Genomic DNA, 25,053 nt, shown 5'->3' with positions numbered 1-25,053 from the left:
GGTGTACGGTTTGTTTACCTGGGGTGTTGCGGCTACCCAGGTCATTACTTTTATTTCCTTGTACACATGGCGGGAATTTCTGCTAGTGCCAGGGTGATAATGTAAGCTCGCCGCCTAGCTCCGCAACCTGCCAATTTAACTCTGTTACTCCACAGCACGTGCACTGTGTTTACAGATGCCAACACGAAAGACAGACAACAGAAATGAAGTACTAACTACCAAGTATCAGCTACATACTCGCATGACGACTTTTGTCAGTAAGCACAGCGCACAGTGCAAAAAATGAACCACAACCGTGAACTCAGCCTAGTTTGGTGCCTTAATGAGCTACCATTAATTGTGACAATGGACTGCAACCTTTGTGTAAAAAAAAGCAAACATTTCTCTAGTGTGACAAAATAAGGCTTCAAAATTCTGACTACGATTTCACGGAAGTGCTGCGGCCACTGACCATTATCTACACTGCGCTTCGAGTCAGCCCAAGGCATCATTGGACCCAATGCTAGACTTCGGCTCGAGCAGTGCTAAGCAGCCCAGTTACCCAAGCTAAGTGGCATTTATTTACGACATAGTTTCTTGCTACTGTCACGCACAGTGATAGCCGGCTGAATCTTCCGTGACGCGATTTCCAAGCGGCAATCTGAATGCCACTGCGCGAGGAAAGCGTGCTAGAGGAGGCATTCGTCTGCTACGTGCACCGCAAGTATGGCGGCTGGCGGCATAGTTGGGTCTGATGTGCGTGCCAGTGCATACGACCTATATAGAGTTCTTGCATCTAAAGGAATCTTTCAAAATTCTTAGTGCACTTTTAACAGCAGTCATCTGCTACCACCAAATGGAAGTAAAAATTGTGAACGAGAACACAGAAAGAGGGTAGAGATTTGAAACAGGCAGAGGAAATAGCAAGCAATTTAAATGCTATCATGTTAAAGGACCCATTGTCCAGAAAACCTAGTGCCAGCATCAGCGCTGTGAGCAAAAAATCACAAGCGTGCCTCTGGCAGGTGGTAGTTGGCAGGTGACAGGGCTTGGCACAGATTGGTCAACAGGTCATGTGACATTATAAAACCATATGACATGGCCGAGATTGCAGGAGCTGCCAACGCTGGCAGCTCCTTTGAAATAAGTGGACAATATGAGCATGAAACCCATGAGGACTCTTAGATCTCTAGCCAGACACGGTATTCCTTGATCACTCAGGCCTGTTTGGGTTAAAGCAGGGCTTTATATCAATGTTCAATGGTCTCGCACATAATATGGTAGCTTACGACTGCATGCTAATGAGATAACAGAGGTAGAAATTAATGGATTAGTAATTAAGCGAGTAAAAAGATGCATGCACACGAACAAAATTCTGCAAGGATACAGAGAGCTGCAGACGAGCCAGTAATGCTCTGAAAAGTGGAGCTGAAGTCTCCCCAATGTTCTTTTATCAAGAATTCAGATGTAATGCTGCATGCCGAGCAGCAAAATTGGTCAGATATGTTCACTAGGTCATGACCGAATGAGACAGAAAGTTAATTTACCATGCCCAATGCAATCTGCAGCTTCTTAAAAAGAGTTTATGATCAGGGCCAGTGAACTTCGACACTTCCTGACTAGACAGTACCCCATCAAACTTAATGCGCATTGTAACCACGTGAGCAACAAGGGGTGAAGACGTCCTGTCTGTCTTTGTACTTTGTCGTCCTCATAGCTGCAAAAAGCATTCAAGTATAAACCACCAACTAGGCCGCCTTTCTGTTACATTTGCCATCAAACCACACGCCACGTCATTTCTAGTGAAATAGCAATAAAGTAAATTACAAGAAACTTTAGAATATTAAAAACCTCAAGACTACTTTAGTAGCCTGAACTGTTCTTCTCGGAGGGCCATTATAACATGATGTAGTGCACTGATGACAAAAGACAGAAAAGAACAGTACGAGGGTCAGCACTCATGTTCTTTTCTCTCATTGTGTCACTTGCCCTACAATGTTTAAAAAATGTCATACCAACACTTTAGGAAATGAAAAAGTCTGTTTTCCCTTAAACAATTCCTTGAGATCTTGCGAACCAAGTAATGTGATATACAGAAGCCTAATACTACACATGTTCCAGTTAGGCCTTCTGCAATTCTTTCTATTCACTTGAAACAACATTCTCAAACATCAAATGCAACAGACAAAAGTAAACAAGCATGACATTGTAAATAGCAGGTTATGTGCTGATATCATACTATAAGCCTGTGTCAAATAACCCAATATACTGTGCTAAAAGGCAAACACAGAAAACAAGGGCAACAAATAAAGTAATGGATAAAGAACTCTTCTATTTATACAGTCAGTTGTCCAGTATTTTTGTTTTTTTTTTTTTACTTGTGTATACCTTGAATCTTTCCTTGTGAAAATGCATCCAAACAATATACAAAACAAGAAGGTAGCTGTGCTGCACGCCCATTATTTTAGTGCCATCACTTGAGTGGACTTTTCCGTTTGCACACAAAACAGGAAGGCAATTAAAGCAAAAATATGTAATGCAAGTACAATGATGAAGGCTTGCAGAAAAAATCGGCGCATATCAGTAGAACGGAAAGGTCTAAAGAAGCAAAACATATTCAATTGATCATAATTACTAATAAATGTGATTTTTACCGCTCATCAGTAAAGGCTAGGTTCTTTGTTTGAAAATGACTGCCACGATATGCGTCCCTGATACCATCAAAGGGCATAAGCTCCACCAAGTAGAAAACAGAACTTCTCGTGCAGTAGTAAAAACGTGCGCCGACGGAGTAAATTCGAAGCGTCAACCAGGGCTGTGAAGGACTTGAAAGTATGGCCGTCCGAATAGAACACCACGCACAAAGAAAGTTTGAAGAGTACACCATAGGTACAAAATAATAACTTGAAATAAGTCAACAATGACACAATTAAGCAGTAAAATAGGTGAACAATAAGCATTTCATAGTTTTCGGCATGTGAAAAGCGGACTAAGTCCAGGCTGAACAAGAATATTCCATTGCATCTGCACGAGGCACTAAAAACCCGCTGTAATGTGCCGCCACCAAAAATCATCAGCTTAAGATTTAAGATATAGTAATGCGTCCTCGGCTGTTTTGCGGCATTCTGTTATCCCAAAAGCATTCCAACGGAAGTGAAATGCGAACATGAGCAGACAAATACACTATGCCCCGGCACCGCTTTCTTCCCTAACCACTGGAAGTGGCAGAGGCAAATACTGCAGAATTATCGAATTTTTTCAGCCCATCTTCCTAAAACAAAACTTTGTTCACGAGTAACGGACTAAGCCCCTGAAAGCTGTTCAAAAGAATACGAAAAACGTTGCTTGTCGAACAAATTTTTCACAGGGCAGCATGCATGAGCCAATTTACCAATTTAGTCACTTCCTGACACAGAAACCCATGCGAATTCTATTAATCTCCCATTGCTAGAGCTAAATTTCGCAAGCTAAATTTTGCCGAAACGAAAAATAAAACAGCAACACCCGACGACAGAAACGCCTTATCATTCTGCCTTCGCGCTTGCGTCGCACAAGAAAACCACGCACTCTCTAAAATTGCACAGGATTTCCTTACCTTTGTATGACAGACTTTACAATAATCTGGAGGTCAGACTTGTTCAAAGAAGTCAAATTTGAAGTTAATATTGCAACTGCGTTCGAAACCCAGTCGGGCCCCGACGAAGCGGACGCCATGTTTACCCTACTCACTCTCAAACCGGTGTGGAAACTCTGTAACCCAGATTCCAAATGCTCCGAACCTCCAGCCAACCGCACTGGTCAAGCCAACGTTCTAGCTTGCAGTTGACCACAGTCGGCTGCGGCAGTATCTTCACATCTTCACTGTGACATCTACGGCTTATATTCGGTTTCGAAAATAAAGATGTCAAATATGAGGAATATTTTCGGCTTGTAGTTCTTAAAGAAGCTAGAGAAATTTTATTTTGCATTTATACAAATTTATTTTAAAAAAAATCGCCACACTGAAATGACTTTTCTGAGTTTTCTTTTGTGACAGCTCTACGCGGGTACAGTGTAACGCTAACGCGGGTGTGGAGCGTGGAGCCGCGATGGCCGCGATATCCTAGCTGCCCAGCCGCGAGAAACAAATGAGCAGAAATGTAGCAGACGATGAAGAGTAATCTGGGTAAAAAACTCCAAAATAGAAGAAAGAAGAAGCAACTTGCCTCAAATTTTGCTGTGTGATTCATACATTCATTCAATCAACCAATCAATCAATCACTCAATCAATCATTCACTCATCTTTATTTACAAGGGTGGCTTAATTGAGGCCGGAATAGGGGGAAGTGTGTGGGTTAGGTGAGGGCGTGGCGGCTACTGGCCCAGTCAAAAAACAAGCAAACACCAGTGGGTACAACTGGGTTTTCGAATTTGATCTAATATGGGAACCAACTGACCCCATATGGGAACCAACTGACCCCAATAGGGGTCATGGGTTGCCCATTTGGACCCAATCGGAACCCTGGAAACCTATTGACATCAGCAATTCATTTTGGAGATTCCATTTGTTCCCGATTGGACGTACCTTATAAAATTAACTGCAGCTTCCGATTGGTCCCGAAGAAACATTCCCAAATTAATCGTGAAGTGGAAGTCAGCATGGATGATAGTGTAGAATTGCATTAATACAGCGCTCTATAAAAAATAATCGTGATTACCTAGGTTCTCGTAAAAAAAAGTGCCAGCAGCTTAATCTTACTAGTTGCCTTCGTCATGTCCGCCATCAACGCGAGCATAATAAAATAACTTTGGTTATTGGATAATTAAGTATTGTTAACCCCAACAGCTAGAGCTACACGAATGAGGTATACAGTGTTTCAGGGAAGACTTCAAGTTATATTTAAAAATAGGAGGTTTAAATATAAGAAAACATTTGCAGGAATATATAATTAACTAAAACCAAACAATTACTATTTAATTATCAGCATTGGGTACGGTTAGCCCTAATGGGGGAGTTCGAAGCCGTGAACAAGCTGATGCCAAATCAGTTTTTAAAGCGAAGAAAACTGATTTTCTAGTGCCCTGCAGCGCGAGTAAATCCGACACATTTTTCCCGTACGAAACCAAAACTGACTGCAAGAGATGGACAGGTCACAGGACGCTCGGTACAGAAGTAACAGAAGCAACGCCCGGTAATGATGTTTGACGTGAACAGTGGCAACGGCACTGGCGCTCAGTTAGAACTTCAAGCGGTATTGTGCCGGGTCATGTACCCAGTCGTCCACATATTAGGGAGAACGCACAAGCACGTGATCTAGTCTCTTCGCAGCCTCAGTGCGTCCAAATAGCAACGAAGCGATGGTGTATATACTTTTGACTCGCACCTTCTCGGTGGCGAAGCAACATGTACGCACCCTTATTAGTTCCTACTGACGGCACGCGCTTGAGTCGGCGCGCGTTTCCGTGTTTGCCTAGCAGAGTATTCTGTGTCAGCGGCCACTATTCCTTCAAACATCATTTCATGTTGCACTCACCACGCAGAGTAATTGCAGGAACTCTACACCACTGAATTGGCTATCAACTAAACAGGGCATGCCCTGTTGAGATGCAGAATCAATTTTTTCAGGTGATTAAAGTTGAAGAAAAATCGTTGGAAGCACATATATAGAACCCGTAAAATAGTCTTGCTTTGTTCTCTTACCTTCAGTGACGTAGAGACCGCGAGAGAAATAAAAGTATTGGTGAAGATGAGTTGGGTATCACATAATTCAAGCTTTACGGAATAGGACGAAGATATATATTAGTTTAGCTGAGAACATCGAATATGTGATAACACGTTCTGGTGTTTCACATTTTCTCTTAACTCAGGTATTTTAGTGGCACAGTCTGTGCGCAATATCCGCAGCATGTGCCAATTACCCATCACATTTTCTATCTTTTCGTTGACTTATTGCGGCCAAATTTCCGACTGGGCGGCGGCCGTCTGCCCCTGGACTACGAGTGGAGCGCTCAGACCCCCATGGTCCCGACTCCCGCCTTGGCGCGCATTTCAGATTGGTTTAAGATTTGAAGTTTATTTTCAGCTCCCCTATAAGAAACTCGATCCTAGCGCCTGACGAGATTCAGGTCAACAATCGATTACTCTGAGAATACAGCGGCATACAGTTGAAACGCGAGAATACCGTTTTCCTTGTTCAGAAAGATATAAATAAAAAAGAGAAACATAACAAATGTTCAAAATACTCAACAGAAATTTTGACATCAGTCATCTCGAAGCACATGCCCATACAAACATTACATATTCAACCAAAGACATGACAATTTAGTACGTTTTAAAACAGTTTGCATGTCCACACTAATTCACCCATGTTTTTGTCTGCAAAAGAAAAAAAAACATCAAGAAAAACTATGTATGTATGTATAACTTTATTATGGAGCCGGCAAACGATGCGTCGTGACGCCGGCCAAGCGTCGACCCGGGGTGATGTCCTCCCAGACGGCCATAGACGTAAGACGGACGACCGACGAAAATTTGGTTATGTTCGATATACGTACAGCGGACGTCCGTCGGACTATCGTTCGTGGATCCGGACCGCGTCCCACGGACGTCCGACGGAGAGCCGGAGAGCCGGACATTCAGACGTTTCCCGGAACTTGCTTGCAGGGCCCGCTATTGGTGTAAAAACTTGCCAATAACATTCGCGTAAAGCTCAGCAAGCAAGTGCCATGGAAATTTCAATCCCATACTAGTGCTCAATGCCTTTGTCATGAGAGTAAAGCAGACAACAGAATATGCAACAGGTTCAAGTTTCCTGTTGTCTGCTTTACTTTCACACAACAAAGCACTGAACAGCAGTGTGCAATTAAAACTTCCATCAAAGAGGCACATATGATAGCTGAGCTTTACACAAATGCACCATTCCTTAAAGAATGCGAGGTTGCAAAAACAGCATTTTCGTTTTTTAGGCTTTATTGCAAAAACTGCAAGCATAAATAGTCTACACTAAACAATATTCACATTAAAGCTGCATGCAAAAATAAACGGAATAGCATGGTAAAATGCAGGCCAACTGGAGTATTAAGAATCTACTTGAATTATTTTTAATTATCCTTGGCCGCGACAGCTTTTCCCTTGGGGAGGTGGAGGAGGGAAAGGTATTTATTGAAACCTAATATTTAGGAATTAGCGAAGAGATGATCGAGTCCTCTGTGGGCGGCCTCCGTAGGCCGGGATTCCAGGAGTCGCTACTATCCTGCGCATTCGCTCGATCAGCTGTTGCTGGTCTTGCAGGCCTAAGCTGGAAAGAGCAGGTTTGGCTCCTCCTGCAATAGAAGGGAAAATGAAATTCAAGTTATCTGTGCTGAACTTTGATTACACAGCTCCAAGCGCAACTGCCAGTTTCCCTCAATTGCTTTTTCCAGATGGCACTGTATACACGCATCTCCATTCAGAGCGGTCACATACTATATAAAAAGGTCATATAACTGCCGCAAAACCCATGCAGAATACCAAAAGATACAAACGTAGTTTCACCAGAACCTGGCATTCAGTATTTTAATGTTTTCATGCCATCTTTTTGAACATGCCACTCTGACCAAACATAGCATGTTATAAATGTTTGCTGCTATGCACACTCAACAATGCCCAAGACATGGAGGATGCTGTATATTAACATAAAACACAGCCAGAGCATTTCAGTATTACACAGGTACGCATTGGTGGCAGAAACCTGCATTTTGAGTGGTTTAACAGGCAAATTTCTAAGTCATTGTTCCTGCGCTGAAAAGAAGTGATCAAGTGACTGGGCACGGGGACACTGCTCAAGGCATCGTCTTGATTCAGCCCTCTTTCGACATGCAGGCTTTCCTGGCTTTCTTTGCATCGCTGCTATCAGCTGCGCAGTTCAACCAGCCAGTACCTTTGGCCTCGTCACCGGTACCCAGCCCACCGCTCAATGACTACAATTGTACGCTCCCTCCCTACCATGACCTGATATCCTCGGCACAACTTGATGATCTTCGTCCGACATCATCGGCAACGATATCGCTACCAACCAGCTACTTAAGCAGCCACCCCATCGATCGAGGCTTCACTGGGCACGGGGACACTTCTCAAGGCATCGTGTTGATTCAGCCCTCTTTCGACATGCAGGCTTTCCTGGCTTTCTTCGCATCGCTGCAATCAGCTGCGCAGTTCAACCAGCCAGTACCTTTGGCCTCGTCACCGGTACCAAGCCCACCGCTCGATGACTACAATTGCACGCTTCCTCCCTTCCATGACCTGATATCCTCGACACAACTTGATGATCTTCGTCCGACATCACTACCAACCAGCTACTTAAGCAGCCACCCCATCGATCGAGGCTTCACTGGGCACGGGGACACTGCTCAAGGCATCGTCTTGATTCAGCCCTCTTTCGACATGCAGGTGTGTAAAAAATTTGCACTATATGCTAAAAAATCCGATAACAGGTGCTTAGTAGTGTTCCCGTGCCCTGGAACCTTGCGTGAAGCATTGTGTGAGTGTTTCTCGATGTTGTTTCTGTTGTTATGCTGTGGGGACATTGAATCCAACCTTGGTCCCCCTAGACATCAACCCGCTGTCACTGAACTTGAAAAATTACCTGATGACCCTACCGAACAAATGTCTGTCCTGTTCCAGCTCGTATTCACAAACCGGCCTAACCTTTACCTTCCTGCAACTGCAAAGGCAACCTTCATAAAGGTAACGGAAAGGGGATGGTAATGCAAAGGCCAAGCCACGTTTCAGACCCACCTTAGGGCAGCCTTCCGGAAGGGGAGCCTTAGCGCGGTTGTAAGCGATATGGTAGCGAGGCTAAACAAATAATAATGTTTCAATCAGCAGATATGTTCGCGTAGCTTGTTTTTGTCCTAGAAATTGCAGTTAAATATATGCAAGAGCTGCCATGTGCTTTTTTTTGTTGTGGTGTCTCAAAATGGGAACCAAAAAAAAAAAAAAGATGCTCATTTACGGAGAATGAGTGTGGCGTTCTAGTAGACCTTGTCAACAGTACTACAAGACAGTGTGCGCGTCGTCTGCTAGCCGGAAAACGTAGTACAAGTGGAATCGTAGTTATCATTGCGCTAACGCCAACTTGTCTTTTTAAAGAAGAATTTAAGATAAAGCTCCGTGAGTATCGTTTTTATTTTATTGTCTGCATATTCCCTTGAGAATAAGTCGACAGGGGCATGCAGACGGCAAACCACGCAGCGAGATCACCAGTACGCAGATGGTACGGCATACAGCAAGGGATCACCTGTCGCAACTTGAAATGTCCCTGCACCATAGAAGCACAGGGCGATCAGCAATCACAGGAGCGGGCGGGCAGGGTTAACCGCGGTTACGCGAAACCCTGCTACGGCGGACCAAACCGTGGTTCAACAAGGTTGACGACTGGGCAAGTTGGTAAAGGTTCATACTTAACCAGCCAAAGGACGAGACCAGCCTTGTCCTGTCCTCTTCTTTCCTGTGTCTCGTCCTTTGGCTGGTTAAGTATGAAACCGTGGTTCCGCGGTTATCGCAAACCGAGCTTGGCGACCTCGGTTTGCGTCGTTAACTGCGAGGCGTCTGTTGACGGAGGCTACTCGATCGTCGGCGCCCGAGTGCGCGAAGCGTACGAGCGGGTCTGCTTCACAATGTTATTCATTTTCCAACTTCACCACGTTTAAAGATCGATGCATAAAACAGGCGGTGTCTACTCTACCGCCCGACGTCTTCGGTTACGGCCGACAGCGCAGCGACTGCGTACTGAAGCCCCGTCCTGCCTGCAGTATCATTTGAACGGCTTGTTGCGGAACGGAACGTCAAAAAATGTGCAGCCTTAGCTCTATCATGAAAGTACATGAGTTTGCAACGCTTTCAGCACGGGATGCAGCGAGCAGGCTGAGCTACGTTACACTTACCGAGAGCGCGGCGCACGACGGCGCCGTGCGTGACCGTCCCTAGTCGTCGCTAGGCCTAAATTGTTTCACTTCGAAGCCGCGGCGGTCGGCGCTTTGGAACTGATCAACGCTATCGTAAATCGTCTACTTATGAAACTGCCTTATTTTTAACCTGTTCTGCCATAGTAAAAGAATGATAGGATTATGTCTGGCGACGCATTAATCGCAGAGCTAGTACAAGCAGATCGAATGAACCGCAGTGCACCGGCGGCAGCTGGCTTGAGCAGAAACTTGCTTGTATCGCGGCTATCGCTCATACCAGCAATTTGCTGCTGGTCAACGATCCTCACGAGTGCTTCATTCTTAATAATCGGCTCAGTATTCCAGACGCTAACAAATTTATCACGCTTTATTTCGGACATCGGCGCTAGCGATCTGCCGTGTCGTTCGCACACGGTTTGCGGGAGGAGGGGCTACCACGGCGGTGTTCACGGCGGTCGAGGAGGTGCTGCCATCGTGGGGTGTTTGACAGCGCTGTTGACGCCTCGTCGGACGGCACTCCGGTACTTCTGAAACCACGTTATAAATTGTGATATTCGTAAATGCAGCTTCGCTCCACCGATCACCGAAGCGGTACGTGGTATAAAGGAGCTGCTGATCAAGTCAGACGCTACCTTAGCGAACGCTCCCTTTCAGAGGCCAAAAGGCTGGCTAACCGGTGTAGTTTAAAGGGAAGGCTGGTTTCTGAAATGCGATAAAGAGCCGCAAAGGTGAGAACCTCGAAAGGGAAGGTAAAGGTTGGTTCGTGAATACGGGGAGATTTTCACAACCGTTCATCACAAAGCGCGAAGTGTCAAACTGAGTTGGCGGCCGACATAAAATCCATTAAAACCGGTCAAAAAACTATACAAACAGACATTACTGACATTCGCAAGCGATTGGATGATCTAGAAACGAAATCTGATTTATTTGACCGTCTCTCAGATGAAATAACATCTACTCAGGCATCAGTAGAAGAACTAAAAGCTGAAAACTGCCGCTTACAATTGCGTCTAAACGAGCTAGAAGATCGCTCTCGCCGGGATAACTTAATTTTTTACAGCATTCCCGTTTCTCAAGGATCCTGGCTCCAAACAGAAGAAAAGCTAACAAATCAGATTAAGGCTGTGTTTGAGTCATTTCCCGCTGACTCATTTCATCGTGCTCACCGTCTGGGCAATTTTTCTAACGAATGTCGCCCCGTTATCGCAAAGTTTACGAACTTCAATATGCGAGATCAAGTGCTTTCACTGCGCAGTGAGTTGAAATCAGGCGGTGTCACAGTAAACTAATATTTTTCGGCTGCTACTAGTACCGTCCGCAAAAAGCTAATAGATTTCGCAAAATCTCTACCTCAGTCACCGAAATTCAAGCTAAAATATGATAAACTATCAATTAACAACAGGTTGTACACGTATGACATAGCGTCGGATTCCGTTAAACAACTTCGGACACGCACAGATAGCACTGCAGGTCATACAGATGCATCATCCTCCGCCATTGTTTAGGGGTGCGAGAGGGGCAGTGGTCTGATCAGGGGTGTGAAACTCCCTATACCTCCCAGCGGCCACGAATTACAGACGCTAGCGCTAAAGTCCCCATTATAGGATTATAGCGGGAGGGGGCGCGTAAAATATGGACTTGACGGGGGAGGCCGTATAGCGAACTGGTCCAAAAAAATGGTGGGCTGAAGGGGGTGTCAGTAGGTTGCTTCAAGCAGCGCGGGTCGCGCGCTCGCGTGCGCCCGCGCCCGCGCCCAGGAGAACGCTGTGCCCGTGGATTTTCTACCACATCATCATTCTGCCGCGGCGCGACCGGCTCGCGGCAGGAACAGTGTGATGGAAAGAAAAACCACAAGCATAGCGCTCTCGAGGGCACAGACGCTCGCGAGCAAGCGTACCCGACCGCAGCAATAGCACAGAGAACAGCAGATATTGTTTTCCTTTTTTATTAAGTGCACGTGAAACAGAAAATGAAAAGATGCGACGAGGTATCCCTCACACACACACACGCACACTTTACATAGCCAACAGTTTACAGTAGTGTTCTGTGTTTTGCGCTAACATTGTAATCTTGCATGCTTGCTTTATCACTACAAAAGAACCCAGTTTGCCGGCACTGCTTCTGTCAGCATGTGTACAGTTGATATGAAATTAAATAAATGATGCACATAATCATTCTACGCATTCCAAACCATTAAAGCAATGTAGAAACATGGAGCAAATACCTGTGTTCGAGCTACCTAGTGGTAGGTATTTGATACAAGTAATCACATGTCACTGTGCTAAACATAACCAAAATGCATGATTAAAAATTTACGCTATCCTTCCAGGAAGAACCATCTTCTTCGAAACGCACTTACGTCTCTCCACAGCACATGAAGGTAAAAAGTTTAACACGAATCACAGCGGATATCGCCGACTGTAATGGCCAGCACAATCAGCAGACGAGATGGGTCCATGGAACTGGAGTTGCACGCAGACAAGTCTCTCGTCTCACGAAGGGGCGAAGAGCCAGCAGGAATGAGATGCACAGAGTAAAAACACCGCGACGAAAAATGCGACTTCGGCCGATAAGCCAACACGCAGGAAATTCACAGCGCTATGCTACGCAAACGACGGTTCTAATTCAAAATGAGCGGAGTCGTAACGGTTGCAGCGGTTCACGCGAGGACGAAGAAAGCCACGCAGTGGAGTCGGCGGCGCCGTCAGTGCGAGGTGAAAATTTAGGCGTGAGGCAGAAGTCCTCCTTCCAGCTTTTTCTTTCCTCCTTTCGCCCCCGCTTGGGGGAATTAGACGGGACGGAAGTGCCGCTGACTTTCCGTGGCCTGGTCTGATTTCTCCGTCCAATACGAAACTGTCTGTTCTGTTTACAAAAGCTAAGAGTGTTCAAAATAAACATCATGCATTATCATCTATTACTGATACATGTTCGGCTCACATTATTGCTCTTACTGAAACATGGCTCAAGCCTAATGTTCTAGATCACGAAATTTTTCACAACGCAGATAATTTTACCATATACAGATGTGATCGGATGGCTCATCGTAGTGGCGGCGTTCTACTCGCTATATCTAATGACATTTCATCCTCAAGTATCAATATTAACACTGGTCTTGAAATAGTCTGGGTGTTGTTAATTCTTGATCATCGTAAATTGATACTGGATACATGCTACTGTTCCCCATCTGCACCGCCTACCTTTATAAACGAACTTCATGACTTTTTTAATAAAATATGCACGGCTTTCCCTTCTACTCCTATACTCCTGCTCGGTGACTTTAATTTTCCTAACATTTCCTGGAACACTAATACGATGCCCATTTTGACTCCCTTCTCAGCGCAGGGTGATGAATTCATTAACTTGTGCTCCTTATTTTCGTTGACGCAGCTAATTACTGAACCAACTAGAATATCACCTAATGCCTCAAACACACTTGATCTCATCCTGACTAATAGACCGGATTTTGTATCAGACATTATTTTATTTTCAGGCATTAGTGACCATTTATCAATTACTTTTCACCTTAATGCGGCACCCCCCAAACATACCAAGGAAAAAAAGATTATACGCGACTACAAGAAAGCAAATTTCGTGGAAATAAATGATGAACTATGCACCTTCATGGAATCCTTTCTTTCAAACTTTCATGATCGTTCCATTCAGTTAAACTGGGATATCTTTGCAGGGGAAGTTGCCCGTCTAACAAACAAACATATTCCAGTTCGCAACATCGTCTCTAACTCGCATGCGCCATGGTACAACGCCCATATAAAAAAATTATCAAACAAGAAAAAAAAACGGCTTTATCACATCGCAAAACGTTCACTGACTCGCGCTGGGCTGCCTACAAAGCTGCCTCCAAAATTATACATAATGGTTTTTTGGTTTTTGGTTTTGGAGTTTAACGTCCCAAAGCGACTCAGGCTATGAGAGACGCCATAGTGGAGGACTCCGGAAATTTCGACCACCGGGGGTTCTTTAACGTGCAATGACATCGCACAACACACGGACACCTAGCTTTTCGCCTCCATCGAAAAGCGGCCACCGAGGCCAGGATTCGATCCCGCGTCCTTGGGCACAGTAGTCGAGCGCCCTAACTACTGCGCCACCCCGGCGGATAAATTATACATAATGGCACTAAAAAGTGCCAAGGACCACTTTTTATCTAACACCCTACCAGACATGCTACAAACAAATCCCAGAAAATTCTGACGAGTAATCAATCCCACATCCAGCAATCCTATCGCTTTGTTAAACTCATGTGGTGAATCGGTTAATAATGATATCTGTACTGTAAGTATTAAATAAGGCTTTTGTTAATAATTTTTCATCCAAAATCTGTACCAATCTTCCTACTATATGTCATCATGATTACCTGGTGATGCCACCAGTGACTGTTGACACAGCTGGTGTTGCTCGCCTAATTAATACTCTAAAAGACCATTCTAGTCCAGGATATGATTTCGTTAATGCAAAATTTTTAAAAAGCACTTGTGCCTATAGCTCAGTTATTTTAACATATTTTTCAACAGTCACTGGACACTGGCACACTTCCTGAACAATGGAAAATCGGAAAGATTGTTCCACTTCACAAATCAGGGAGCAAGTCCTCTCCTAATTATCGCCCCATATCCATTACTAGTACATGTTGCAAATTACTTGAACATATCATATTCGCCACACTCGTGAACTTTCTTGAGAGTAATTCATTTTTCTCATCTACACAACATGGTTTCCGCAAAACTTATTCATGTGAGACAACTAATTTCTTTTACAAATAGCTTACATCATATACAGGATAATTCATTAGTCGTTGATTGCATCTTTTTAGACTTCTTGAAAGCATTTGATAAGGTTTGTCACCAGTTGCTTCTTCAAAAATTACTTCCGCTAAATATTGACACCAATTTGTTCAAATGGATCGAATGCTTTCTCACCAATCGCTCACAATATGTCTGCGCTAACGGCTACAACTCCTCCTTTGCTAATGTACTATCAGGTGTTCCACAGGGTTCCGTACTTGGACCGTTATTGTTCCTAGTTTATATAAACGATCTTCCATCCTATGTGTCCTCTAACATACATTTATTCGCTGATGACTGCATTATTTTTCGTGAAATAAAAGACGATAATGATATTAACATTCTACAGCGCGACCTCACGGCTATAATCAATTGGTGCAATCAATGGCTGATGGAACTAAACTAACAAATGCAAGGTAATGCGTGTCACCCGTACTGCTAATTAGTCCCCTCTATACTCTCTGAATGACATTAAACGTGATAGCATCCATTCTTATGAATACCTAGGCATTCACATTTCATCCGACCTGACTTGGCGGCTTCATATAGATTACATCATCAACAATGCTAACAAAATGCTAGGTTATCTGAGACGCAATTTTTCCGGCGCCCCGTCTACTTTGAAATCAGCCCTTTATAAAACTTTAATGCTTCCAAAATTAGAATACTCAGCAGCAGTCTGGGATCCTAGCCATGATTACTTAATTACTGCACTTGAATGCGTTCAGAATAACTCTGCTCGTTTCATTCTTTCAACTATAACCGCGGAGCAGGTGTCACAGAAATGAAAACTATTTTGCGTCTTCCATCATTGGCTTCACGATGAAAAGTTTGCCGGCTAACTCTATTCCACAAGTTATATTATCATTCCGTCTTACACAGTAATTTTTTTCAGACACAATATTACATATCGCATTGATCATCCCTGCAAAGTAGCCATCCCTTTATGCAAAACAGATTCTTTCTTAGGCTTCTTGGTTCCCCGTACTTCCAAAGAATGGAACAATCTTTCTAATGAAATTATATCTATTACTGATACAAATAACTTTCGCAATGCTTTAACCTGCATTGTATAAGTACTACTAGTTTTGTGTCTACTAATACAATTATTGCACATTTCATAGCTAATATTGTATATATAGGATGTATTATTTATGTACCCGATTTTTGCAGTGTTTCTTTTTTCCTGTATTTCTTTTTGCCCACTCCCCTCTGAAATGCCTGTACGGCCCTGAGGGTAAAGACAAACAAATAAATAAATAAATAAATAAATAATACCATCATTTAAAATTGTTACCTTTTTATTCTGTAAACTGCACAACGTTTCGCTGGTTTTCATGTACCCTTCCCGAAAACACTCCCTGGGAGTGCCAGGGGTATATCGACATCAATATCGAGGCTAAAGCGTCTAGAAAGCGTCTCCTTAGACTAGCTGTGACGAAGTAACTTATGTTAACTGATAACATGCAAGCTGCAGCAGCAGAATAGAGATGGATATTTAACATGTGGCTAAAGCCCAATATGGAAGCATAGCCCGCCGCAGTGACTGCGCAGTTTTCATGCTTCTACAAGAGTTAAAAGTAAAGTTATTTGTTTACCCACAGCGCTATACCATGTGACATTACAATAGCAAGGCCTACAGTTACACAAAAACACAAAAAGAAAGCTGACAACCACAAGCTGCTGATGTATTACTGGCAGTATACAGCATGGATGTTAAATAGTTACTGAAATATGGTTGCATAATTTTGGCAACCAGCTGTGCATGTATGTCATAGATTTCTCAACTACGCACCAAAAATTACAAAAAAAAATTATGGTCTGTATAGATGCTGCCACTGTATCTGATTTAAGGGGGATGGTAGTGGCGGCCAAATAAACTGCCCCTGTCCAAGGACGGCCCATAATTTGCCCCTATGTAATATCGGGGACAAAAGTGTGTGCACCACACAAACTGCAATCAAAGCACATAACTTTTGCATCGACCAGGAATCTCGGACAATACTTGTCGATTTGAAAATTGCATTAGTGTGCGAAAGAAATAAGGTCACAATTCGTTTACATTGCGATTCTAGTCCGAAATCTCCAGATATACAGTCCAGAGACTTTTGCCCCCGTAGTATAAGCCACCACTTGGATAAGAGATAAGTAATAAGAAGTGTATAAAAGACATGAGTGCTGTTAGACAGCCATAGCTATCAAAATGGTATTGACATATAGAGTACTGCCTTAAGGCAGGGCTAGGGCATTACAAATGCAAGTTGTGTCCGCTGTTCCTCATTGGAACTAACAAAAAGAAGGGGGGGGGGGGGGGGGGGGGCAATAGAAAGCTACTTCAACTACATGTTTTTTGTGATTTCAAGCCGCAGTTAGCATTAAAGGTATCACACAGTTTTGTGGAAGATTTGGAAGCCCTTTGCTGCTTTCTTGCAAGATTGGACAAAAGAGCTCACCATCTTCAGAAAGGCATGTTATATAGAAGTGAAAATAGTGATTTTACTACATCTGGCCACAACTTGCACTCTGAGAGGAAAATGAACTGAAAACTTTATACAGGAATGTACATATTTACAACGGGTGAAACAATGAGCATGATCTATGCCGAAGGGGGCAAGGGATCAAAATCTAGCTCAGAACGAGTTCTCCAGGCCGTGGGGCACAGTTTTATTAACTTTGGGACTCTTCCCACATTTTTCATCCCCCAATAACAACGAACTGACATATGACTGGCTTACAAACATTTTGGCATGTCCTTCCTTTTTCATAAGGTTCCTCACCCTCTCCCTAAAACAAACAATGTAAAAAGGACAACAAATTCGTTTCACAACAAACGGAATTTAGAGAATGGACCTCGAAAAGATTTACTCACTTGGTCACGTGCCATGCCTTCAGTGTTATACAAACTCTCTCTCCCCTAAGAAAGAAAGAAAATTAAAACACATCAAAACGGAGTCCCAAGTGCGCAACCATTGCCCAAAGCTTGCACACTTGGTAGCTCCTTTTACAGGGCAATTATCGGCGTCCGAGTCAGCACCATTGCGGACCACATCATAAGAGCCAAACCACGTCCTCCCGCTCCGCATCATACCATTACTGTTACACATTTGCCCTGCTTCAACGCCGCCATCTCCCACCATTGTTGGCATCCAGGGTTGGAATCGTCACCGAGACCCACTCAGCGCACCTGCACCGAATAATTGTCACTTTTATGGGCTCCCCGTCAAGGAAGAGGGCCTTACACCCTTCAGCCTGGCAGTGCTTGTTCTTTGAACGATATGCCGTCCTTCCAAAAAGAGGTGCTCATTTCAAAGCTGTGCTGCCTCCGGGCGATGGGTCCAGTCAGTGTACTAAGGGTTTGTCGGTGTATACTGTTCATGAAGATCCTTAAATAAAAATGAGCCTCCTGCATGACGCAGCGACAACAAACTTCCTGCCCCCACGCTTCGAGTGCGACCGCAAAGTCCTCGGAAGACGGGACTGCTTTCCCTCTCTTCCTACATTTCCATTAAGCCGGACCCTGCTGTAGCTGCCTCTTCGTGCGCATCTCCCTGACTCCTGCCCGAGGGCAAATGGGAGACGGCCGCAGCTGGGCATTGAACAAGTGACCCAAAGAGAGTAGACGGTCCTAACGGTGCCTACCATACCCACCGATCCCTTACAAAAAATCACTTAAGAAATGAAAACAACACATCAGATAACGCTACAATGTTTCTAAGAGTTTACAACTCCAAGTCATATAAATATGTGTACAGTCTTTGTCAAAAGTAACCAGGCTGCTCTGAAGGCTGGCGGAGCGAGCACGTGGCCGTGTGGCGGCGTTGCGCTCGCTGTGGCTTATCGGTGCTCATCAGCTCTGAGGGTACAACAGCTGATGTAACTTCGCGCCCTCACTCTCGCCCGTTGGATGAAAAAAAGCCAGGCGTGTATGATGTGCGGGTTGCGGTTTCACGCGTGCGAAACCTTGTTGTGCCCAGCGAGGGCGCTCAATATAGCGGCGGGGCTATTCGCTCTGTGTACCTGTGTACACAACATAGCTGTGTACACAGCTATGTTGTGTACACAGGTACACAACATAGCTATAACAAAGTTATAGCAGGTACACAGTCGTCCACTCTTAGGCTGAACATGCGAGTAAGTGGCATGCACTTTTCGAGATGCCACTGCATCCATCGCAGCCGCACACCGTAGCGAAGAGGCAGACAGCGTGAAGTACCAGCCTCTAGTCCCTTTACCACCACTGAGGTCCCAAACTAGGGACCCCTTGTTTTTGTCAGGACAGGCCCCCTCAGGGTCAGCTAGTGAGTAACCTCCTGTATTTGTATCTGATGGAAATGTTTTCCACCACCACCTACAGTACGCAGCTGCGCATCATAGCAGATGTGAAGCAACAGCTCCTTGTCCTTCTACGCATAAGCCACTTTGCCTTGATGCATGCCTGCGCACCATAGTAAAGAGGCAGACGACATGATGCAGCAGCTCATGGTACCTTTACACATGAGCCCCCCCATTGTACTTCGATACGCACCATAGCAAATATAGACTATGTCACACAGCAGCTCCTGGTCCCTCTATGCATAAGCTACTTTGCCTCAATACGCACCTGCGTACCTGAGCGAAGAGGCAGACGTGAAGCTGCAGCACCTGGGCCCTCCATGCACAAGCCACTTAGCATCAATGCACGGCTGTGCACCGTAGTAAAGAAGCAAAGCAGCAGCTCCTGGTCCCTCTACACATCAGCCATTTTGCCTCGATGCGCATCTGCACACCGTAACAAACAACGAGATGTGGCAAAGAATCTCATGATTTCTTTACACATAAACCACTTTGCCTCACACTGGAGCAAAGAGGCAGATGACGTGAAGCTGGAGCTGCTGGTTCCTCTACGCACAAGCCACTTAGCCTTTATGCACGGCTGTGACGGATGCAATACCATTTCGCAAACTGCATGCCACACATCCCATTCAAGCTAAGAGTGGACGACTGTGTAAACGTAAAATACTGGTTATATACTTCAATGGACAATGACAAAAAGTAACATGGTGGACAATGTAAAAAGAGTTTGCTGCATAAAGTTTGTTGAAACCAGTTCTACATCCTACATGTAAACAAGTTAAGAACATTACTGTCGAAGGGATGTCCTGTGTGTTTGTAATCATCACGCATAAACAACTTCAACACTGACAATCATGATTCAATATTAATAATATAGATAATGATACAATACTCACTTTTAGCCATACCAAAGAAATGAGAATGCAAAGGGATGTTGCTGTTTTTTCCCCGTGGATGACAGTTTTCCATGCTCAAAGTGCTGCTTCCTGTTGGCCTACGAAATCGGCTACAGCAAATGGCATCTGAAAAATTTTTGGAAGCCTCATGCTAGTCTTCAATGAGAAAAGCATTGCCATACAGAAGCAAAACACAAATACTTTTGCAATACACTAAAAGCACCAACTGCGGTGCTGTTTTTAGGATGACTAGGTACAGGTTTTTGCTGTAGCAAGCCAAATGTTAGCCTTCAATAAGGAAAGCATTCCCATACAGAAACAGAACACAAAAGCTTTTACAACACATTAAAAGCATCAATTGCACAAATGCTTGTAAGATGACCAGGTACAGGTTTCTGCTATAGCCCACATCATGTGGCCAGCGGTTATCAGAAGCCTTGTATGTGAGCACAATGCCCTAGATTCAATTTATGGCTATCACTGTATTAACAAGCATGGGTTTAAAGCTACTTTAATATGATAATTTAAGAACATGGTAAGAGCTTTCAGTGCGAGACATAAGCTCAGTATCATGCACTATAAGGTGTTGCATGGCTCTAGTGTAGCTTTGGCATTATCTCGCTGTCAATAATGCAGTGTCTGAGAAGCCTTTGAATATCTGTAAGGACAAAGCAACAACAATTTTGTTTTCATCTCACTTTTGCTCGCCCGCGGCTTGCATGGCTTCCCAGTATGCCTGTTTTGCATAAAAGAAGGCGTTGCAGGCACCAGAGCTCACAGCCCAACTGTATCGCGGCGGCGGTATGTCAAATTCGTGCCAGAACAGCGCAGAACAACGGGTCAAGAAAAAGACAAGTGCTGACTTTTTTTTTTTTTTTTTTTCTCATCTCCTTGTCCGGTTGTTCTGCGCGGTTCGGTCCCACATGCATAACCAACATACGCAAGGTGCTGTAATGGTTTGTCAAAGCTGAAGGAGAGTACTAAACGGTCCCACATGCATAACCAACATACGCAAGGTGCTGTAATGGTTTGTCAAAGCTGAAGGAGAGTACTAAACCTTTAGTTATTTAGTAGCTACTGTACAGCCGTTCCTTCTAGAAACTGTAGTTGCCGTAAAGCTCGAGAGAAAGATCAGCGGCTGTCAATTAAAAACAAACAAACTCGCGACGTTTTCACAAGTGTAGGCATGTCGCACGATAGGCTCGAGTGCAAAAGTTTTCTCGTATAGTTTTTACAACTCAGCACGTTGCGCATGGTTAACAAATTAACTCCTTTAAAGCTCGGGCAGGCACTTCTTTATCAGAGACTGAGAACTGGCGCAGCGTCCAGTAATGCCGAGAAAGATGGCCCTCAGACTTGAGGCTGCACTTTAGTTAGTCGGCGCGGAGCTATCCTGTCAGTCTCGCCTAAAACACTCGACCGTTCGGCTGCTGTACTACAGAGCTGTTTCCTTACCCAAAAGCGCAGCACCATCGGTGCATCGAAAAGTTCCACTAAAGAAACAAAAGTTCGGTGAAATACTTACTTTGGAATCGGCGGGCGAACAAAGTGTGCCAGCCGCACCAAGCCACAGCAAAAACAATGCTAGCAGTGCATTACAGCCGTAGGTATTTGTAACTGCGCAGAAAATGCAGCACACGGAAACGTGAAGCCATCTTCCATGAAAAAACTTCAACTTGTCAGGTGGATTGGATTGGCTCATTTCAAATTTTTTTGAGGATAGGTTCGGTTTCGTTCTTTTTGAGCTTGCTGCTTGCTGCGTCTATTCAGCCACTGATTAAAGTTTCACCGAAGCATCATGATAGAAAAATGTTTAATGGTCATTTAACTTTTAATAAAAAATTTTTGATGGAAGAATTCAATGATGAAGCATGCGGAAAATAAAAAAAAAACTGTTTAATGGAAACGCTTTCTATCGCATCGATTCGCTCTGGCATCATATAATGCAGACTTGACGGCACTACTGATTTATACGCAGTTCAGACGAGCACGACGACTACAAACTATATCATAGCTGTGTAAAAGCGAATGCAGTGGCGGACGTACGGCGGCTGTCCGCTGGGCGAACGGATACGTCCGAAATCGGCCGCCGAGTTGCGGCCGAGTTCGGTTGTCCGTCGGACGTCAGTGGCCGTCTGGGCTACGATTAAAGTTTCATCGAAGCATCATGATTAGAAAAGTGTTTCAGTTCAGTTCAGTTTAGTCGTTCAGTCGTGTCCGACTCTTCGTGACCCTATGGACAATGTCACGCCACGCTTTCCGGTCTCTCACTATCTTCCTAACATCACATAACTTCATCTGCAGTGCCTCGAGGATGCCATCTAACCAACGCGTTCGCTGCCTACCCCTTCTCCGGCGACCCTCAACCTTTCCCAACATCAAATCTTTCTCCAGCTTTAATGGTCATTTAACTTTTCGTCAAAATACTTTGAAGGAAGAATTGAACGATGAAACATGCGGAAAATAAAAAAAAAAGTCTGTTTAATGGAAAGCTTTCTATCGCATCGATTCGCTCTGGCATCATATAATGCAGATTTGACGGCATTACTGATTTATACGCAGTTCAGACGAGCACGACGACTACAAACTATATCACAGCTGTGTAAAAGCGAATCCAGTGGCGGACGTACGGATGGCTGTCCGCTGGGCGAACGGATTCGACCATCCGCTTTCGTACGTATTCGGATGTCCGTCGGACGTCAGTGGCCGTCTGGGCTACTCTGCACTACCTCGATCATTTGGTCTGTTTGTGGTGGGTTGTGAGGCTTGTGCTTTTCGAGCGCACCCCGGGCCTACTGGACGGCCCATAGTTGAATGTCCTTGTCTGTATTTTGCACAGCACTTTGAAGTTCCGGCGGGTATGACCTGGATGCAGCTTCGGTCGGGAACCTGGCACAGTCCCACATGATGTGCGATTGGTCCGCCGGACCTACTTGACATACACTGCACATATCACTCGTGTAGATGTCTGGGTGGAAGACGTGTACTGCCGGGGCTAGGATCGTGACCCGGTTTGCATTTGCCTTAGGATCACCGCCTCCTCCCGACTAAGTGCCAGGTGAGGCGGCGTCTTTGCCCGTCGAGCTAGGCGGTAAAATTTAGTCACTTCCTCGTAACTGGTCCTTCGGTCTTTTGTTTCGAACCACCACTCGGAACGGTCCCTCTCGGGGGCGCGGAAGGTAAGCGCTCGCGCCGCCGAATGGGCAGTCTCGTTGTGATTCGGTGAGGATGTACAATCTCCCGCGTGCGCCGGGAACCACTTGATGCGGATAGTGTTGCCGCAGTCTTGGAGCTGGAGCTTACTGCTGATGGCGGCCGCCGGCGCGCACACTCGCCCCTGGGCAAAGTTGTGCACAGCGTTTCTCGAGTCGCTGAGTACGGTGCGACACTCGGCCTCCGAGATCGCCAGAGCGATGGCAACCTCCTCGGCGTCTGTGGCGTCCGTGTACCGCACGCTCGCTGCCGTTGTCTTGATGCCGGTAGCCGCCGCAACGGCCACTGCAACGAATCCTTCTCGCTTGTATTCCGCAGCATCCACGAACCGAACGTGCGGGTCCTGCTCGACGAGGACTTTGGCCCGCGCCTGCTGCCGTTCTTGGTTGTACTCGGGGTGCATGTTTTTCGGGATAGGGTCCACGTGGATGTGGGCCCACGCCTCATCGCTGATCTCGCACGATTGCCGACTGGGAGCTCGGGGATTGTAACCCAGGGAAGTCAGTATCCTGCGGCCTGTCTTGGTGGTAGAGAGGCGCTCCATTTGCGTAGTGAGCTGCGCCTCGGCTATTTCTTCTAAGGTGTTATGGACGCCGAGCTGCAGGAGCCGAGCCGTATTCGTGGTCCCCATTAATCCCAGCGCCGTCGTGTAAACCCGTCTGATCAGCGTGTTTATCTTTGTCCTGTCAGTGACCTGCCAGTTCAGGTAGGTCGAGGCGATGTGACTGATCACGAACGACTGGACGAGGCGCAGAAGGCTGTTTCACGCATGCCTGTCCGTCGTGTCGATATATATATATATATATATATATTGTCGTGACGCTGGGGCTATGGCGACCCGGCCTTCACTTGGTAGCGTGCAGAGACTCCGGGTTGAAGAAGGACTGAATCTTCGAAGTTGGTAAAATATGTACAAGCAGGTTTACTGGCACTTTGAGAAAACGTATTTACAAGAATATTTACATGAAGAAGAAGGGTACATCAGCAAAATGACAAGCGTTAAGAGTTCATAGCGAGAAGCGACTGGATGAGCCGTTTACCCAGGGCCCAGAGCGACATTTCGTGCTCTGCAGCGTCCTTAAAAACCCCCTATGTCCAGCCCCTCTCTGAAGATGCTGACCAACCAAATCCAGGGCACGCCCCTCAGGTATCGGCATCCAATCGAACACATCACTGCACTGATGGTCTGAAGCACTGACTGGTCCGGCATTCATTCGTTGGGCGTGATCACTTGTTGGCGGGAAAAGCTTGGGAACGGCGAGGAGAGGAGGTACATTTCTATTCTTCAGCAAAGAAACCACAGGCTGGTTCTGGGGGTTTTACTTCTCAGAAACCCGAGTGCACGTGGCGCCGCATAGGGCTCCCAACATGGTCCCTTTTCGACAATTGCAAATCTTTCCTGCATTCCCGGGAAATCACTTAATGGCCGTATGAGTCATGCTCTTCTCTTGTCCTGCACGTCAGCGGACATGTCACTCTGTCGTCTCCTTTGGATAGGAGGCATTCATCACTGGAGGATAGCACTTCTCGACTGGAAGGGTGAACAAAAGAAAGCACTTCCTGCTATTTCCCGCAGGGGGACGTTTCTTTGTGTTTTTCCAGACGTTCTCTTGACAGGGCCAAATTGGCATTTGCAGGTTGTCCACAAAGCAAAACATGCTTACAAAACAGGATTCCTGGAAACAGGCTCACTTAGAGCCAATGGACCATCACCACATATTCACAAAACTTTTCCATGCCCACAGGCGAACAATAGAGCGCGCAAATGCGGATGCTTGGTCGTAACAGCCTCCTCCCCCGCCAGAAGAGACTCGGAGGGCAGCAGCCGCAGCTGCTGCATGAAGAGACGACTTAATGGCCTGCACGTGAACGCTTGAAGCTCGCTGTTGCATGTCGCGTTGTCTTGA

At 45.3% G+C, this 25,053-nt stretch overlaps 1 protein-coding gene and 1 long non-coding RNA gene across 5 annotated transcripts in view; both read right to left on the bottom strand.

Annotated features, from left to right (window-relative positions):
• Positions 1 to 3,799, bottom strand: part of poe (E3 ubiquitin-protein ligase-like protein poe) — a 298,383-nt gene extending 294,584 nt beyond the window's left edge. For 3 of the 4 annotated variants that reach the window (XM_084589460.1, XM_084589459.1, XM_084589461.1), the window contains exon 1: positions 3,575 to 3,798. In XM_084589460.1, the coding sequence (XP_084445586.1) occupies positions 3,575 to 3,693 (119 nt within the window). In that variant the 5' untranslated portion in view covers positions 3,694 to 3,798. Of the gene's footprint in view, positions 1 to 3,574 lie in introns of all 4 variants that reach the window. The other variant, XM_084589458.1, reaches the window with a different exon arrangement.
• Positions 3,800 to 6,918: 3,119 nt separating this feature from the next.
• On the bottom strand, positions 6,919 to 21,600 carry LOC146204757 (uncharacterized). The gene is made up of 4 exons (XR_014704048.1): positions 21,459 to 21,600; positions 19,934 to 20,059; positions 17,575 to 17,619; positions 6,919 to 7,281 (listed from the first exon to the last, which is right to left on the bottom strand). It is a non-coding gene; the product is annotated as an uncharacterized LOC146204757 (long non-coding RNA).
• Between the last annotated feature and the right edge of the window lie 3,453 nt (positions 21,601 to 25,053).

This window comes from Amblyomma maculatum, chromosome 1 (genome assembly GCF_055883805.1).
Source record: "Amblyomma maculatum isolate TAMU_Amacu chromosome 1, ASM5588380v1, whole genome shotgun sequence".
NCBI classification, from domain to species: Eukaryota; Metazoa; Arthropoda; class Arachnida; order Ixodida; family Ixodidae; genus Amblyomma; species Amblyomma maculatum.
This window is presented reverse-complemented; position numbering and strand designations above follow the sequence as displayed.